At 43.3% G+C, this 18,555-nt stretch overlaps 1 protein-coding gene across 16 annotated transcripts in view; it reads right to left on the bottom strand.

Moving 5' to 3' along the window:
* Positions 1-2,480, bottom strand: part of KDM6A (lysine demethylase 6A) — a gene marked incomplete at both ends in the record, with an annotated part of 215,479 nt that extends 212,999 nt beyond the window's left edge. For all 16 annotated transcript variants that reach the window (XM_080719450.1, XM_080719444.1, XM_080719454.1 and 13 more), the window contains 2 exons: positions 2,051-2,114; positions 2,320-2,480. In XM_080719450.1, the coding sequence (XP_080575576.1) occupies positions 2,051-2,114; positions 2,320-2,480 (225 nt within the window). The remainder of the gene's footprint in view (positions 1-2,050; positions 2,115-2,319) is intronic.
* Positions 2,481-18,555: the final 16,075 nt, after the last annotated feature.

The following is an 18,555-nucleotide window of genomic DNA, read 5'->3' as shown; positions in this document are numbered from 1 at the left end:
AAAAAGTAACGTACAACTTGATAAGAAATATTTGAAAATAATTTTTAATTTAAACTCGGTTCACAGTAACTGTAAAGTTCAATATAACAACATGAAATCCAATGTTAAGCGCTGTGAGTCTATCTGAACATGAGCATTCTAAGACAAGAACACATCAACTAGCATTTTGCGCATTATGCATGTAAAAAACTCGAACTCCATTTATTTCTTCAGCACCATAACCAAAAGCAAAGATTTGGCAAAACTTTTCCAAATGAAACATCTTTGCAAGCAACTTTACAAACCCGATGTTAGACTGGCAATATTCGCTCCAAAACAAAATGCTCCTTGAATTTAAATTGCTTGTTTAATATTTTGGAATGACAATTTTGACAGCAGTACTTTTAAATAAAATACTTCAAATACACTGTGGGGAGGAGGACCTTCAAGGCAGGGTAGCAACAATTATTGATGCTTAAATAATTCCTGAGCTATTTACCATTCATTTTTCCAGCAATAATTTTAATGAAGACGATTAGTACCGACGTAGTCAAAGTTTAATTCAAGTTTTCTATGCAGCTCAAAGGGACTGTGGGCTTACTGAAAGTGATTATTTCCATTTAGCTTTTTGGTCACTATTTGCAATCAAAACACCTTATTATTTAGTTACTGTTACATAAAAATGTTTTTATGTAACAGTAAGAAAGGAATTACAGATAAAAAGGAATTAAAGACACTGCTAAACCAAACTACCGGCAATAGTTACGAACAACAAAGAAGATTATCAACTTAAGAAAAAAAATGTTATGCTTTAGTCATTTCAAACTTGCTTCTCAAATGTAACAATAAAGTGTCAAAGGCAAAGCCATAGATTTCAGCCAGAAAAGAAAATGTCTAATGGATGCAACACCTATCGCACACACTCCAAGTTTCACGGTCCCAATTAAGAAGAAAGCTTTCTAATACCATCTCAATCAGATTTTGGTCAGGAAATACAAACTGATGCAGACAGAATGAGACTTCAGCCTTTGTTCAACAGCTTACAGATGGGTAACTAAATGTGCTACAGGTTGATAAGCATTTACCAGGCTTATGCATGCTATTTCCAAGCTCGAGAAAGGTACATGAATTCTATATGCAAATAATGTGTATTTTTTTTAACACCACCGACCTATACACTCCAAAGGAGAGGCCTATTCATCGCTACTATTTATTTCCATGTTTACCTCTCCTTCCTCCCCCAAACCCCCCCCCCCTTCAGTTTCTCCTCCCACCCTGTCCCGCCATCTTGGGCCGATAGGAGCAGCCATTACTTAACTAAATGACAGTGCCAACAACTTTCCACACAAATAAACAGAGACTACACCCCGAATCCTCCCCGGCCTTCCCTGTCAGACACTCAGGAAACGAGGCTCCAGGGGGGAAAAAAAAAAAAGAAAGAAAGGAAAAAAGCATCCTCGCAAATAACTGCGGTATTTCCATGGCCAAAAAAAAACCCAAAAAGTAAACAAGTCACCTAACTTCAGGTAAAACATACCAATCGACATACATGTCAGCAGCCCAGTGCAAACTCTTCACCGACCTAAACTACGAGCAACTTCCCCCTTCCGGGAGCAGGGAGAGAAGAAAGAGCAAACCGTTGGTTAACAGTAGACATCATGAGCAGCCCGCCTGAAGGAAAAGAATAAAAACCATGGGAGGCAAGTAGTAAGTCGGCAATCTGCACACAGGGACGATCCCCTGGGCCCCGCTAGGCACCTCGGAGAACATCGGCCTAGCCCCCCAAAACTGGCAAGAGCAGACAATTTTCGTCGACCCAGTTGAGCTCGGCCCCAAAGCGCTGCCGCCTCGGCGGCTCGGGCTTCGAGAAGAGCGGGCGATTTCGCAGAGGAGCGAGCGAACGAGCAAGGGCTCCGGGGCTGGGGGAGCGCAGCGGCAGGAAATAGTTTTCCGGAAGCCCCTCGGCCCTGGTTCGCGGCCACAATGCGCGCTGCCCTGGCCGCGGGGCCCGGGGCGAGCGCGGCGCCGGCTGGGGACACCGAGTCCGCGCTCCGGCCCGCGGCTGCCTTACCTTGCCCAGTAGGGCCTTCGTCCTGGCGCCATCTTCATGAAACCTCACGAACCCATAGAGGCGGCTGCAACGAGAGACAAGCGCGGCTCGTTAATGTTCCCGGCAAGCCACCGACCCGTTCCTGCCCGAGCCCGAGGCCCCGGCGGCGCGGAGAGCGCCAAGCCACGGTGTCCGCCCCACCGCCGCCACAAGCGAGCCGCGCTCGGGCCTCCCGGGCGAGCGGCGCCGGCCCGTCCCGAGCCGAGCGGCCGGGCGACGGCGGCCCGTACCTGTCCAGTCCGCCGAGCGCCTCCCTCTCCTCGGCTGTCAGGCTGGGGGACGCCTCCTCGCTCTCGCCGCTCGCTTTTCCCGCCGCCATTTTCTTTTCCTCATCACCGAAAGCGGCGGCGGCAGCGGCGGCGGTAGCGAGCGACACTCCGCAGGATTTCATGGAAACGCAGCGAATTCACAACTCCAACGCCGACACCCCCCCCCGGGCCGGGGCCCGCAACGACGCCCCCAATCTCCGCACGGGACCGGCACACCAACTTTATCGCCGCCTCCTCCTCCGCCGCGAGCAGCGGCGACGAAAAATCCCAACGCGGTAGCGGCAAAGGCGGCGGCGGCAGGGGCTGCGGAGCCGCTGGGTCGGCGGCGGCGGCGGCTGGGCTGTAGGGTCACATCGCGAGGGCGGGCAAGGGGCAGCCACGGGCGGGGACGGCGGGAATGGCCGGAGCGCGCGGGGCTCGGGAGCACTGGGGGGATTCGTTGGAGACACAAACTTCCCCGGCACCAGCACAAAGTTGTTGTAATTGTGTCACACAGCGAACCCCACGCCGCCGCCGTGACCCCCCCTCTCCACCGGGCCGCGGCAGCCAATCGGCGCGGGCCCCTCGCCCCACGTGACCTTTGTTGACTCACGTCAGCCGTGGCTCCACTGAACTTGCTAGCTGCTCTAGCCCCGCCCACCGAGGCCGCCACCGACCCGGGTGCGGGACGCAGGCCAATTCTGACCGGTGGTTGGCTGCCGGGCGCGTCTGTCGGGAGAAGGGTTGTCACCGAGAGGGAGCAACTAGTTAGGTTGTGCTAGTTAAATACACGGGCGGAGAATGGAGGGTCCGAGCCGTGTCACCTCGGGAGCCGCACGGGGCTCGGGAGGGGGGAGGGGAGCGGTGGGGAAGGGCGAGGTCCGGCACCGCCCGCGGCGGACGCGAGCTGCGGTCGTGGACGCTCTGTACGGCCTTTGCGGGCCCGGAAGCTCGGGGGTGGGCCCTGACCGCGACTTCGGTCGTCCCGCGCGCGCATCGGGGATCCTGAGCCTCAGAGGGGCTGCTGTGGGTCGAGTCGCCAGGAAGCGGCGCATAGTCCCGAGGACTTTTGGCACTGCTGGAAATAATGGCCTCCACGAGGTGTGCGCTCGGGGAGCAGCTGTTGGGCCCCAAGCTCTGCGGCCTGGGCGCCGCCCTAGGCCAGGCCGCGCTCGCAGCCCGGATCCCCTCACCCGCGCCGAAAGGGAAGGAGGAAAAAGTCCCTTGACCCCCGCCCTTACACCCCAGACCGGAGGGAATGAAGAATCTCCTGCGGGGTCTGGCTCGCTGACCGTGGCTCCCCACTGCCAAAGGTCTGTCTCCTGGCGGCACTTTCGGGCCAAATGTTGGGACTACCTGCATTTACCCTGCATCTCATCAGTAATTAATTCTACTGTTCTAAGAAAAAGCAATGAAAATTTGTTAAGCAGGATCTCCAGGAGGTTAGGCTCTGTTGCTGTGATCTCGGTGGGGCCTTCGTGGAAGAGTTAGCGGCTGCTTGTGGACAAGCCTGAGAGAAGACGTAGTTAGAATCGTCTGCAGCCCAGAAAAGCCTTTTCTACTTCCACGATGTGCAGAAACCCTTAGAGAGCAATAACACTTTCTTATTCGGACCGACTCTCAGGCGCAAATAAAAGTCATCAGTCTGGCGATCAATCTATAGTATAATTTGGAGGGGGAAAATGGGCCTTCTGTCAACTGTTCTTTTCAAAAGGCAAATTTAATAAGATAGATCTCATATAGCAGGTGTGTTACAGGGCACCTTTCCAGTCTTCAGAGATGGGAAGTTCTAATTAAATGTTAATGGACATATGAAGACAAGGTTCCCTTTATAAGTGGATTTTTATTTTCTTTCTTTTGTGTGTGTGTGTATGTGTGTATGTGTGTGGGGGAGGGGGGGCACTGGGATTGAACCAAGAGACATTATACCTCAGAGCTACATCTCCAGCCATATATATATATATATTTTTTTTTTTTCTTTTTTTTAATGGCCTGAGCCAGGCAGGCGAAGTAATTCCTGCTTGCAATCCCAGCACTTGGAAGGCTGAGAAGGGAGAATTGCAGGTTTGTTGCCAGCAACTTGTGAGGCCCTCTGCAACTTAATAAGATCCTGTCTCAAAATAATGAAATAGGGCTAGGGGTGTAATTCAGAGGTAGAATGCCCGTGGGTTCAATCCCCAGTATGACAAAAACAAAAAAGCAGGATCTGGCAAGGTTGTTCAGAGTCTCACTACTTGCTAAGGTTGCCCTTGAACCTGCAATCCTGTCTCAGCCTCCCAAATACTAGGATTGCCACCTCACCCGGCTTACTTATTTTCAGTAGTAAGTTTTCATCTGCAACCAGTAAGATTTATTTAAACTTGGACTCAAAAATAAAAGGAAGAAATTAAGTGCTGAGTCAGTAAATCCTAACAATATTCAGTGAGAATACTGAGAAATCCCAACTGACTTTGCATGCAGACACAGTTTTAAATTGTTCCCCTGAGACTAGTAACTAGCTGAACAAACTCTAGTTTTATATAGATTATATTTCATGTTTAATTACTCTCTAAAACATCTCTTCCATTCTTTATGATATTCCATTTTGCTGGAATGAGTACAGGGGGGCTGAATATTTTCTGTACAGCTAAATTAACACATGCATTGTTAACTTTGTCACAAATAGTGACCTTCAAAGCCTATGAGATTTTTAACCCTGCGCTCACACACAAATATATTTGCATAGCAAAGATACAAATCTGCCAATATTTTACTAAAATTGGTAAGATACTGATTTAGGTCTTTCCCAAGAATTATAAAGCTACCTACTCCTCACCTCTCAACAACTTCCTTTCCACCATAACTATGTAATAGTACTGGAATTGCATCCAGTGAATGTAATGGTATGGGGGTTAGGGGAGGTTAGAATTAGGCACATAGGCTGTGTGACCTTGGGAAAACTATCCTCTAGACCAGAGCTCTATGTCTTATTCCAACTACAAAGATCTATTCATCAAGCATGGAAAATTTTAATACAGCAACATAAGTCCTCACATCACTCTTATTTGTTTGATCTTACATAGTTTATTAACTGTCAGATGTATTAAAATTTGTATGAAGCAGCCAGGTGTAGTGGCACACGCTTGTAATCCCAGCATTCAGGAGGCTGAGACAGGAGGATCACGGTTCTTGGACAGCCTCAGCTACTACTTAGGCCCTTTGCAACCCAGACCCTGTTTCAAAATAAAAGAATTTAAAATAGGGCTTGGGGCCCTACGTAGAATGTCCCTGGGTTCCATCCTCAGTACTGAAAAAAAAAAAGGTATGAAGCCTTTCTCATTCACAGGAGTAAAAAATGAGGAAGTGGAACAAATGACTTTGTAATAATTATTTTTCTGAATTGTGAAATCTGTAAACCCATGTGGAAGGCAGAGTGATGTCACCAAAGGAACATGAACTATGATATCATATAGACATAGGCTCAGATCCTAACTCTACTACCTAATAGCTTAGTGACCTTCAGTAAGTGAATCTAATTTGAACTTCAGTCTTTCACCTGTGAAAGAGAAAATGTAGCCACTTTACAACAGTATTTTAAAGATGAAATGCAAACAGGGCGTGATGTCCCACACTTATAATCCCAGTATTTGGAAGGCCCAGACAGGAGGATCACAGGTTCAAGGCCAGCCTCAGCTACTTAGGCCTCTGCAACTCAGTAAGACCCTGTTTCAAAATAAAGAAAGAAAAAAAAAGCCGCTAGATGTGTAGATCAGAGGTAGAATGCCCCTGGGTTCCATCCCCAGTACTGAAAAAAAAAAGATTAAATGCTATAAAGTAGGTTAATTACAAGGTAACATGATACAAATTCAAAAACTGCAATAAGGCCAGAGTTTAGCTTAGTAGTAAAGCTCAGCATGCAGAAGGCCCTGGGTTCCATCCCCAGCACCAATAAATTAAATAGAAAGGTTAGAATTTCTGAAATCTTCTTACTTTCACAGTCTGGTTTCTAAATTTATTGATCACCACTACCAATTACCACTTCTTTATTCCTCACCATCCACCCTATAAACCCAATACATGCACAGTCCTAATCTACTTTATACTTAGAGCATATAAATCTAACATTGTTATGTCCCTCATTTATTCAGTACTAATTTTGTGGGGGGTGGGGTACTGGAGGGTGGAACCCAGGGGCTTTCTACCTCCGGGCCTATTTTTTTTATATATATAATTTATTTAGAAACAGGATCTCACTAAATTGCTGAGAGCCTCACTAAGTAGCTGAGGCTGGCTTCGAACCTGTGCAAACCTCCTTTCTCAGCCTCCCAAATGCTGGGATTACAAGCCTGTGCCACCATGGCCAGCTCAGTACTAATTTTTGTTTCATACTAATTTAATACATTAGGGTCTAGGGAAAGTTTAATCTTAATTTATCAAGTTGATATGACTATGCATAGATAAGTCAGTATTTTAGAATTGTTTAAAACCTATTTTGGGTGTATTCATTTGAATCATCCCTCCATGCCAGTCTGGTATGGAGCTGTATTTCTATTTTCTGTATTTCTATCTTTTAATAAACTTCTTTAAATCTTCAAAAATAAATAAATAAATAAAACCTATTTTACTGACTTAAATTATGAAATATTTAGTGCATATTATGTTAATATTTAATTATTGTATAATAATGTGTAATTATTGTTACTATCAGAAGCACATTCAATTATAAGAAAAGAAATTTAACTTATTTTAAACAACTAAATAATCAGAATTATGTAGGAATATATAGTTCATTTCTATTGTTAGTGCCATGTAACCTTACAGATAATAAAAGTCACATAACAGTCATGATTTATCTAGTCTTATATTTATTTTTTATGTCAGGCTCAGAAATAAGCTAAAAAAAATGTACCAGTTCTTCCCGTACTTACCAGTGTCATAAAAGTTTTCCAACTGGTGCCAGGACATATTGATAGCAAAAATAAAGATAGGGCTTAGGGTTAAGTGAATGAAGATAGGGAGCCAATTATAAACAGGCTTTCAGTTATTATGAAAACTTAAGTTTGAGACTTCTGTTTCTAAAAGAAGCCTAAATTTTCACACACACTAGGAGCCTATACTTCCATCTGCACCAGGCTAAAAGAAAGTATTACACGCCGGGCGTGGTGGCGCACGCTTGTAATCCCCGCGCTTGGGAGGCTGAGACAGGAGGATTGCACAGGTTCGAAGCCAGCCTCAGCTACTTAGTGAGGCTCTCAGCACCTTAGTGAGGGCCTGTTTCCAAACAAAATATAAAATAGGTATGGGAGTATAGCCCGGAGGTAGAATGCCTCTGGGTTCCACCCCCAGTACCACCAAAAAAATTAAAAAATAAATAAAAGAAAAGAAAGTACTACAAGCTGAGCGTGGTGGTGCACACTTGTAATCCCAGCATTTGGGAGTCTGAGACGAGGATCGCAATTCAAGGACAGCCACAGTTACTTAATGAAGCCTTGTTTCAAAATAAAGAATTAAAAAATAGGGTTTGAGGTATAGCTTAAAGGTAGAATGCCCCTGGGTTTCATCCCCAGTATCGCAAAAAAAAAAGAAAGAAAGTACTACAGATATCACCCCACCCCCCAAATTGCACTGAGAACCCAGAATTTCCATCCCCACCAAACAATTATGAAGAGACATTCCTCCTTCCTGCCAAGTTAGTGTCAGAGGAAACTGAGTGGAGAGTCAGGACTTTCACCACTGCCTAGTGATTACACCATGACGATTTCTATCTTGGTGAGCATTCTTACTGCTGTGACCCAATAAGCCTGACCACATACAACTTAGAGGAAGGAAGATTTATTTGCTCACAGTTTGGGAGATTTCAGAGGTTCAGTCTATGTTAGGCCAAATCTACAGAGCTCGTGGCATAGTGGGAAACAGAGAGAGAGCAAGAGCTCTGCGCTCACATCACAGAGGCCAGAACCAAGAAAGCAAGCAGGGGGAAGAAGGACCTTTATAGAATCCCCAAGGCTATTCCCCCCAGGGACCACTACTTAGAAACCAAGCCCCACTGCCTTCTTTCTATGAGGCTAGGTGGGCATTCTAAATCTAAACATTACATTTACCCCAATTCAACATGGTCTACAATCATAAAGTATTCCTAGACTTCCCAGCCAGGGTAATCACATTGGAGGCCTAGTAGAAAGCCAAGATTCCCATCCCCACCAAGCAAGAGCAAGGAAACATTCCCCCTTCACTCGCTGTCAAGATTGAGTGGGGGACTTGGACTTCCACCAACACAAGGCAGTAATGAGGAGTCCCCCCCTTCCACCACCAGGGCACAGGATGTGAAGACTATTGATAAGGAAGAGTTCCAAGCCCAAAACTAATCCTCATATGGTGACAGAAAAGACTGAACCCCTGGAATCCAGTGGAAATTTTTAAACTGAAAAATACAGTGACCAAAATAAACCTCATTGTGTGGGGTCAATGGCAAAATGGAGGAGATAGAGAAAACAATTAGTGAACTTCAAGACAAAACAATAGAAAATACCCAGTCTGGCTGGCCATGGTGACACATGCTTGTAATCCCATTACTTGGGAGGCTGAGAAAGGAGGATCGCAGGTTCGTTTGAGGACAGCCTCAGCAAATAGATTCTCATCAACCTAGCAAGACACTGTTTCAAAATAAAATAGAGCTGGGGTATAGCTTAGTTGTAGAATACCCATGTGCTCAATCCCTAGTATTACAAAAAGAAAAAAATACTCAGTCTGAACAATAGTAAGTAGACTGAAAAAAATTAATAAACAGAGCCTCAGAAATCTCTGCCGGGCGTGGTGGCGCACGCTTGTAATCCCCGCGCTTGGGAGGCGGAGACAGGAGGATCGCGCAGGTTCGAAGCCAGCCGTGCTGGCGTAAGAGACCCTGTTTCAAAAATATAAAATAGGTCTGGGAGTGTAGCCCGGAGGTAGAAGGGCTTCCAGGAACCCCAGTACCACCAAAAAAAAAAAAAAAAAAAAAAAAAAAGAAAGAAAAGAAAGAAAGAAAAAAAAAAGAAATCTCTAAGCTATGACATCAAGTCACAAAAGGAGAAGAGAAATAGGGCAGTAGGCAAAGAAATAATGGCTTAAAAACTTTCCAAATCGACAAGATCCGTGTCTTGAAGCTACACTTACTTGGAGAGGTATACAAATAAATTCTACAAAGCAGGGCACATTGATGCATGCCTACAATCCCATTACTTGGGAAGCTGAGACAGGATGATCGCAGGTTCACAACCAGCCTTGGCAACTTAGGCCCTCTGCAACGTAGTGAGAACCTGTTTCAGAATAAAAATTAAAAAAAATAAAATAGGGCTGGGGTTGTATCTTGGAGGTAGAATGTCTCTGGGTTCAAGCCCCAGTACCACACACACAAAAAAAAATTCTACACTATAATATAGAGTCATAAATGCAATGAACTTTGCCCAATTATCTCTGGGATCTCATATAAGAGGCATCCTGTCAGCCTAGGAGGACCAGGGGAAGCTCCTAGTTGAATAGAAGATAGATTGCCAGAGCTGGGAGGTGAGTTTAAGGGAGTTTGCAATCCAGGCAGAGGCAGCAACCTATCTGCAAAAGCACAGAAGTTTCAGAATATGGAAGTTCTGATAAATCCAAGAAGTTGAGAATGGCAGTGACCAAGCAGGAAGTATGAGGAGCTAAAATTGGAAAATTAGGAAGTGCCATGAAGAGTCTAGGATGGCATGCTACAGAATCCTACCAAAAGACCTGGGAGCTGGGGGACGAGGGGGAAGGCAGGCCTATAATGTCAGCCCTTGGGAGGCTGAGATAGAAGGATTGCAGGTTCGAGGCCAGCCTCAGGAACTTAGTGAGGCTCTCATTAAGCTAGGACTGGCTATCATCTGATCCTTTCGCTAGACCAGGGTTCAGGAAACTATAACGTACAGGCCAAATCTAGCTGGTCACCTGTCTTCATACAGCCATCTCGTCACATGTGAAATTCTGATTCTGACGTGCAGAAGACACGGTTATGCTCGTTCATTTACAAATTGTCTATTGCTGCTTTCATGCAACACAGAACTGAAGAGTTACAACGTAGAACATACCTGATAGTCTCATCGCTTTGCACTGCTGCTCTGTGCCCTACAAATCACAGTGATCCGATTATAAATTGACTATATTTAGCTAGGTGTGGTAGCACACACCTGTAATCCTAGTACTTGGGAGGCTGAAGCAGGAGGATCTCAGGTTCGAGGACAGCCTCAGCAATGTAGCAAGATTCTTGGCATTTTAGTGAGACCTGTTGTAAAACAAAAACTTTTTTTTTTTTTTTTTTTTGGTAGTGGTACTGGGGGTGGAACCCAGAGGCCTTCTACCTCTGGGCTATACTCCCAGACCTATTTTATATTTTTTTATTTGGAAACAGGGTCTCACTAAGTTGCTGAGAGCCTCACTAAGCAGCTGAGGCTGGCTTCGAACCTGTGCGATCCTCCTGTCTCAGCCTCCCAAGCGTGGGGATTACAAGCGTGCGCCACCACACACGACAAAAACGTTTTTTTAAATGGCTGCTGATTTACTGATGTAGTTCAGAGTTAGAATAACCCTGGGTCCAATTTCTTTTTTTTTTTTTTTTTTTTTTTTTTTTTTGCGGGTCTAGGGACGGAACCCAGGGGCATTCGGCCTCCGAGCTACACCCCCTGCCCTATTTTTTATTCTTTATTTTGAAACAGGGTTTCACTAAGTTGCGGGCGGCCTCACTAAGTAGCTGAGGCTGTCCACGAAACCGCGATCCTCCAGTCTCAGCCTCCCAAATGCTGGGATTACAAGCGTGCGCCACCACGCCCGGCCCCTGGGTCCAATTTCCAGTACCATAGAAATAATAAATCAACTGTTTTTTGAGTGCCACAAGCATAACACCATGGCATTTTTCTTTTATTACCAGTGCATGCCTATCATGTTAAAACAAGAAAAAGAGAAATGGACTTCAAATGTCATGCTTTTAAAGGATAATAGAATGTGTATTATTATAAAATTTGATGGAAAAGCATTTATTATGCAATAGCACTATGGCTTTGCTAAACAATATAATATATGTCAACATTATCAGACTAAGCACTCATTACAGTGTTCCCAACCAACAGGAAAGCAGCAGTGAGAACAATTAGCAAAATTTAAAACAATATTTCATCACAGCAGAAGTTCACAAAAATGAAAAATGAAAATGAGACTGCAAACAAAGAAATTTTCTGAGTGGTTTATTTCTTAACCAAATAAGGAAAACTTTTTGATTAAATTGTGTTTGATTGCAACAGCCAAAGAATCGTGTCCAGAGCAAATAAACGTATGACTATTAGCCTTTCACCTAGAACAACTGCTTGAAAAGTTTAGATAGTGAGAACAACATCAGCAGTTAATTAAAAGACAAGGTAATTAATTTTGAGTTGTTTCTCTTGGTGATTCATGAGTTAACAAATATTAGATACGACTGAGGATCAAATATTAGATACTACTCAGTTGTCATTTATTAAGGACTCAATTCCATGAAAAATGCTTGCCTCTGTGAGTAGTTTGCGTGGAATAACTCCAGGTAAAAATATTTTTAAAGAAGCCAAGAAGGCACTGATTCAGTATAAGATGAAGTAGAATCTTTTAAGATGTGTTACAATTGATTAAAACAATGTACGCAAAACAGGAAAAAATGCTTAGCGGAACAAATTTACAACGCTTATAAGAATATAAGGTGTTTAAGCCTGTGAAAATTCATCGCATTATTCATAAATAGTTACTTTGTGATACTATTTGAATATACCATAAGTCGAGGCTGAAACAGGAGGATCGCGGTTCGCGGCCAGCCTCAGCTACTTAGTGAGGCCCTTTGCAACTCAGATCCTGTTTCAAAATAAAGAATTAAAAATAAGGCTGGGGATGTAGCTCGGAGGTAGAATGCCCCTAGGTTCCATCCCCAGTACTGCAAAAAAAAATAAATAAATAAATAAAATTATCATAACAAAAATAAATGATAAGCCAGGCTCAGTGGCTCCTGCCTGTAATCTTAGTACATGAGAGGCTGAAACCGATGGATCATAGTTTCAAGGCCGGCCTCAGCAAGTTAGTGAGACTCTGTTTTTAAAAAAATAAACAAGGGCTGGAGATGTAGAATGCCCTGGGGTCAACCCCCCCCCTACCAAAAAGAAAAGATAATTTAGGTGTCCTTCATTCTCCTTTTACTCTTCCCTTTATTGCGAGGGAATAAATACATTCTGATCTTTCCCACTCTCAAATGCAGAAGCGTGTAGTAAAGCACTTATTCTACTGAGGACCATGACCACGCTGCTGGAACATTCCTTACTGTGTGGAAGTGAGCCCTTTCAGATCTGGTTCTTTTCACTGGGAACAGTCTATGTCTATGAATTAACCATGTAAAAAGCCTTACTAGGCATTTATTTATTGCATACCCAAAGCCTTACAAAGCGGTTATTTACTAAGCAGTCAAAGTAACAGGCTGCAGTTGTATTAAAAAGGGTAATCTGTATAGTCTTTGACAATTTGTGACATATTTCAAAAAAAACCTAGAAGGGTCTAAAGGCCATGAACACATAGGAATAATAAATGTGGCCAGGTGTGGTGGCACATGCTTGTAATCCCTGTATTGGGAGGCTGAGACAGAAGAATCGTAGGTTGAACGCCAGCCTCAGCTACTTAGTGAGGCCCTCCACAATTTAGTGAGACACTGTTTCAAAATAAAAAATAAAATAGGCCAGGCGTGGTGGCGCACACTTGTAATCCCAGCATTTGGGACGCTGAAATCCGAGGATCGCGGTTCGCAGACAGCCTCAGCTACTTAGTGAGGCCCTCTGCAACTCAGTGAGGTCCGGTTTCAAAATAAAGAATAGAAAACAGGGCTGTGGGTGTAGCTCAGAGGTCGAATGCCCCTGGGTTCCATCCCCAGACCCGCAAAAAAATAAAATAGGCCTAGGGGTGTAGCTCTGAGCTAGAATGCCCCTGAGTTCAATACACACACACACACACACACACACACACACACACACACACACACACAGAAATAATAAATGTTGGAGGAGATGAAATTGTCAATAATTCTGATTTGATCAGCAAACACTGTATTCATGTACTGAATTATCATAATGTACCCTAGAAATATGCACAAAATTGTCAAAAACCCTTTGGAAAATAAAATGTCCTTTTCAAAAAATATATACCATGAGTTATTGAACCATTAGTGTCAATGGTAACTTTGTTCATTCTCCTGGACTTAACTATCATCAATTCAATGAATTTGCATCAGAACTAGAAACTGAATATCCTGACTTGCCCTACCACCCTACCACACAGCACTGGATGTGTTAGCAGTGACAGAATTGTATTGTGATTCTTTTGCGTGTGTGTGTGTGTTTTGTGTGTTTTACTGGGGATAGAACCCAAGGATATTCTTTTTTTTTTTTTTTTTTTTTTTTTTTTGAGGTACTGGGGGTGGAACCCAGGGGCTTTTCTACTTCTGGACTATATTCTCACACTTATTTTTTTTATACTTTATTTGGAAACAGGGTCTCACTAAGTTGCTAAGAGCCTCACTAAGTAGCCGAGGCTGCCTTCAAACCTGCGCGATCCTCGTGTCTCAGCCTCCCAAGCTCAGGGATTACAAGCGTGCGCCACCACGCCCGATTCAGAACACAGGGACATTCTGAGTTTGAGCTACACCTTCAGTCCTATTTTTATTATTTTGAAACAGCTTCCCAAGTACAGAAATTACAGGCATACACCACCATGCCCATTGTCTTTTGGGTTTAAGAGAAGATTGAAATTTTTCAAACGCGTGCCGGGCGTGGTGGCGCACGCTTGTAATCCCCGCGCTTGGGAGGCGGAGACAGGAGGATCGCGCAGGTTCGAAGCCAGCCGCGATGGTGTAAGAGACCCTGTTTCAAAAATATAAAATAGCTCTGGGCGTGTAGCCCGGAGGTAGAAGGGCTTCCAGGAACCCCAGTACCACCAGAAAAAGAATTTTTTTTCAAATGAGAAGAACTGCCCTCTTAGAAATTCATTTTTGCTACAGACTTGAAAATGTGACTTAATTTTATCAATATTAGGCAAAACAGGACATGTATGTGAAACATACTCCAGTAAAGTCACTGTGATAACAAATAACATTATTTATTTATTTATTTTGCGGGTCTGGGGATGGAACCCAGGGGCATTTTACCTCCAAGCTACACCCCCTGCCCTATTTTTTATTCTTTATTTTGAAACCGGGTCTTACTGAGCTGCAGAGGGTCTCACTAAGCTGCTGAGGCTGTCCGCGAACCGCGATCCTCCAGGTCTCAGCCTCCCAAATGCTGGGATTACAAACGTGCACCACCACGCCCGGCTAATTAACATTATTTAAATCACAAGCAATTTCAAGCCACATTATACACTTTCAGAATTATACACAGAAAAATTAAAACAAGCAGTGAATTGTCCATTTTTATATAAATTTGCTGCAAATTTCGTTTTCAAGTTCAAACTATGGTCGCAGAGCCAGGTGTGGTGGAACACACCTATAATCCCAGTACTTGGGAGGCTGAGGCAGGAGAATCGCAGGTTTGAAGCAACGTAGTGAGGCTTTCTGCAGTTTAGCAAGATCCTGTTTCCACAAATAAAGAACAAAATATGGCTGGGGGCATAGGCAGATGTAAAAGTTCCTTGAGTTCCATCCCCAGTAGCACACACACACACAAAACCTATGGTCCAGGCATCATTTTTCAGTCCTTAATGTAAATATGTAGGAAATTTCAAAATTCATTTAACTGGCAACTGAGGAGTTTCCATGTAACATATTTGGAAGTGATTAATTTGCAATGCAATGACATACAAAAAGGCATATATAAGATAATAATCTACTAGGATTTTATAAATACCTTCTATTCAATGAATGTGCTCAATTAAAATCATATGGAAACCAAGCGTGGTAGTGAATACCGTAATCCTAGTGCTTGGGAGGCCTGAGACAGGAGGATCGCAGGTTTGAGGAAAGCCTCAGCAGTTAAGCAAGACCCTGTTTCAAAATAAAAAACTAAAATAGGCCTGGGGGTGTAGCTCAAAGATAGAATGCCCCTGAGTTCAATCCCCAGTAACACATATACACATACATCATACGCATATGAAACGGGCACAGTGGCACACGTCTGCAATCACAGTACTTAGGAGGCTGAGACAGGAGGATTTGCAGGCTCAAGGCCAGCCTCTGCAACTTAGTCAGATCCACAGTGACTTAATGAAACCATGTTTCAATATAAAATAAAAATTAAAAGCGGGTCATAGGAACTCCAGGTGAAAAAGGAGATCCTATAGAGGAGCAAATAAAGCAACCTAACTGTGGGGATAGGAGGAAGGAAGAAGGAAACTCTTTAAAGTGCACGATGTAGCCGGGCGTAGTGGAAGACGCTTGTAATCCCCGCGCTTGGGAGGCTGAGACAGGAGATCACACAGGTTCGAAGCCAGCCTCAGCTATGTAGTGAGACCCTGTTTCCAAATAAAGTATAAAAATTGGTCTGGGAGTATAGCCCAAAAGTAGAAAAGCCTCTGGGTTCCACCCCCAGTACCACACACACACACACACACACACACACACACACACACACAAAGTGCACGATGTACTAATTCATATCATAGTCAACCACTAAGCCAAGCATGAGAGGGAGGGATGGGAGGGAGTGGGGTGGGGACTGGGTGGGGGCTGGCTGGGTGATGTGTGCATTTATGTCTACACAAGTTTTTTGCTTCATCATGATGTATAAATACAATGCAGCAATAAAAAAATTTTTAAAAAGGTAACATTAAAAAAATTAAAAATTAAAAGGGCTATAGATGTATCAAAGGTAGAATACCGCCCCTAGGTTCAATCGTCAGTACCTTCCCCCCAGAAAAAAAGTATACACACAGATTGATTCACTGTTTGGTAGAGTTTTTCTCTATAAAAAGACATTTTCAAAAATAACATACAGAAAATCTCATTACAGATCAACAGTAACAAATGGACATTTATAGTCTTATGATAGGGAACACTAATTTTTAACCTCAATTAAGCAAAATGTATTCTCAAACCAAAGACTCATTCTTTTTTACTAATGGACCTATATCACCAAAAATTTACTCAATTATTACTAATAGATTTTGAATTTCATAAGTATAATATTTGTGGAAATTTGTTTTCTCTGTTGCTATATAAGTACCTACAAAATATCCTTGATTTTGCTTCTTGGTCTGCAAAATCTAAAATATTTACTATCAGGGTCCTATTCAGAAAGTTTGCCAACCTCTGGCCTTAGCTAATTGGTTCCTTGGGGGCTTCTAGTTCAAATGATATATTATTGTTTGCCTCCAAATACATCCTAGGCTAATCTCTCTCTCTCTCTCTCTCTCTCTCTCTCTCTCTCTCTCTCTCTCTCTCTCTCTCTCTCATACACACACACACACACACACACACACACACACACACACACACACCTTCAAATACAGAAAAAGAAAAGCCCAAATAAGATTTCACAACATCAAAGACTAAAATTGACAAGCAACCTGAGGCCTGGATCTAGATTGAGGAAATCCCAGTCATGCTTTACCTTGGCTCCATTTCCTCAAACAGACATAGATTGAAAAAGGTAGGAAGCCACTTATTTAAGGCCTGTGCCCCCATTCCCTGATAACCTTTCATCTGTTTCTCAACTTAAAGGTTTTGTACCCACACCAACAAGAGATGATAAATTCTCCACCCTTGAAAGCTATTCACCAGAATACTGATCCCCAAACCCACCTCCCCCACAGCCTTCTATTTTCTATTATTTATCTATGTAGATAGCTTAAAAACAAGTGGGCAAGAAATAAGGGAAAGATTGAGAGGCAAAGGGAGGAGATTTATGTTTAGGGCCATGCCGTCTCTGTAACCATGGCTGGGTTCATGGGCGTGACACCTCTATAGTCACAGAGGGCCCCATGATAAGAAGACCCCACGCTTTACTTAATTCTCTGCTATCACGGTCTTAAAATTCTTATTTTTGAAAAGGGGGCTCTACATTCTCATTTAACATGTAATTTTCCTCCAAATTATGTAGGAGATCCCATCCAGAGCTTAGAGAAAGCTCAGCTACTCGAAGATCTCTAAGAGAAGCCTGTGCTGGGAACTGTTTGATCATGTTGGTAAATAAGAGGTGTGATAAGGCAAATAAACTATGCAGACATTAATGTGCCTCCGGCTATAGACTCCAGATTTTGATTCTTGCCACTACTTTCATAGAAAGACAGTGGGTCCAAGGGCAAACACCTCATTCACCTATGGACAGATATTGAGCCCAAAGAAACTTTGTAATATCTGAGGATAAGAAGAAAACCAACAGAAAGCTAGGGTGAGAGAACACAGCATCCAGAAACATCAGAGAGCGCGAATGGGAACTCTCCTTCACCAGGAGAAAATTGTAGAAATCTCCCGGCAACCTAAAGCCTTCTGTAAGGCAGAAACAGAAGGAAGGAAAGGTTTGACTGAGATGAAAGCCCAAATGGATGAGATGAAAAGAGGAATGGATGGGGTAAGAAAAATCAGCACGTACACTCAAACATTTGGAATGAAACGAAAGTACATATTGGAAGACAGTAAAGAGCAAAATTCATATAGCAAAAATTTGCATTGATGTCAAGAACAAAGCTGATGCGAAGAAACTGTATGGACTGTTAAAGATGGGGATAGAAACAATGAAAGAAAGCATGATAAGGATGAAAAACAAAGAATAGAGAACCAGCATATGGATAATTGGTGCTCTGAAAAGAGGAACAAAGTGTACCAGTATTGGGAATGGCCCAGGAAGATTTGAGAAAGCTCTAATTCTTAAGATATTTCAAAAATTGGGTGAGGGGCAAATCTGTGAAAGGTTTGGTCTTGGTTTTGGTCAGGAAGCAAACGGCTATTGAGACTTAGATTGATTTAGCTAAAAGTAATTAGCAAGTCCATAGGAGAGCAGAGCTAGGAATTCCTCTTTCTAAAGACAGATCTACATAATAAATCTAGCTAGGATGGGAGGAGGGGATTAACCTTTGGTGAAAGGGGAAGTACCTTACAGGGACTTTTACTACGACAGAATTATGTGAACAAGATGAAGGTTATGTGTATAAAAAAGTCTGGTCCACATGTTGTATCTTTGGTGAATTCTTTCGAACCACCCCCTCATGTTACAACATGGGGCTGTAACTATCTTCTGTATTTCTATCTTTTTAATA

This window comes from Muscardinus avellanarius, assembly GCF_963383645.1.
Source record: "Muscardinus avellanarius genome assembly, chromosome: X".
Taxonomy (NCBI): domain Eukaryota; kingdom Metazoa; phylum Chordata; class Mammalia; order Rodentia; family Gliridae; genus Muscardinus; species Muscardinus avellanarius.
Note: the sequence above shows the minus strand (reverse complement) of the source record. Positions and strands in the feature narration are given on the sequence as shown.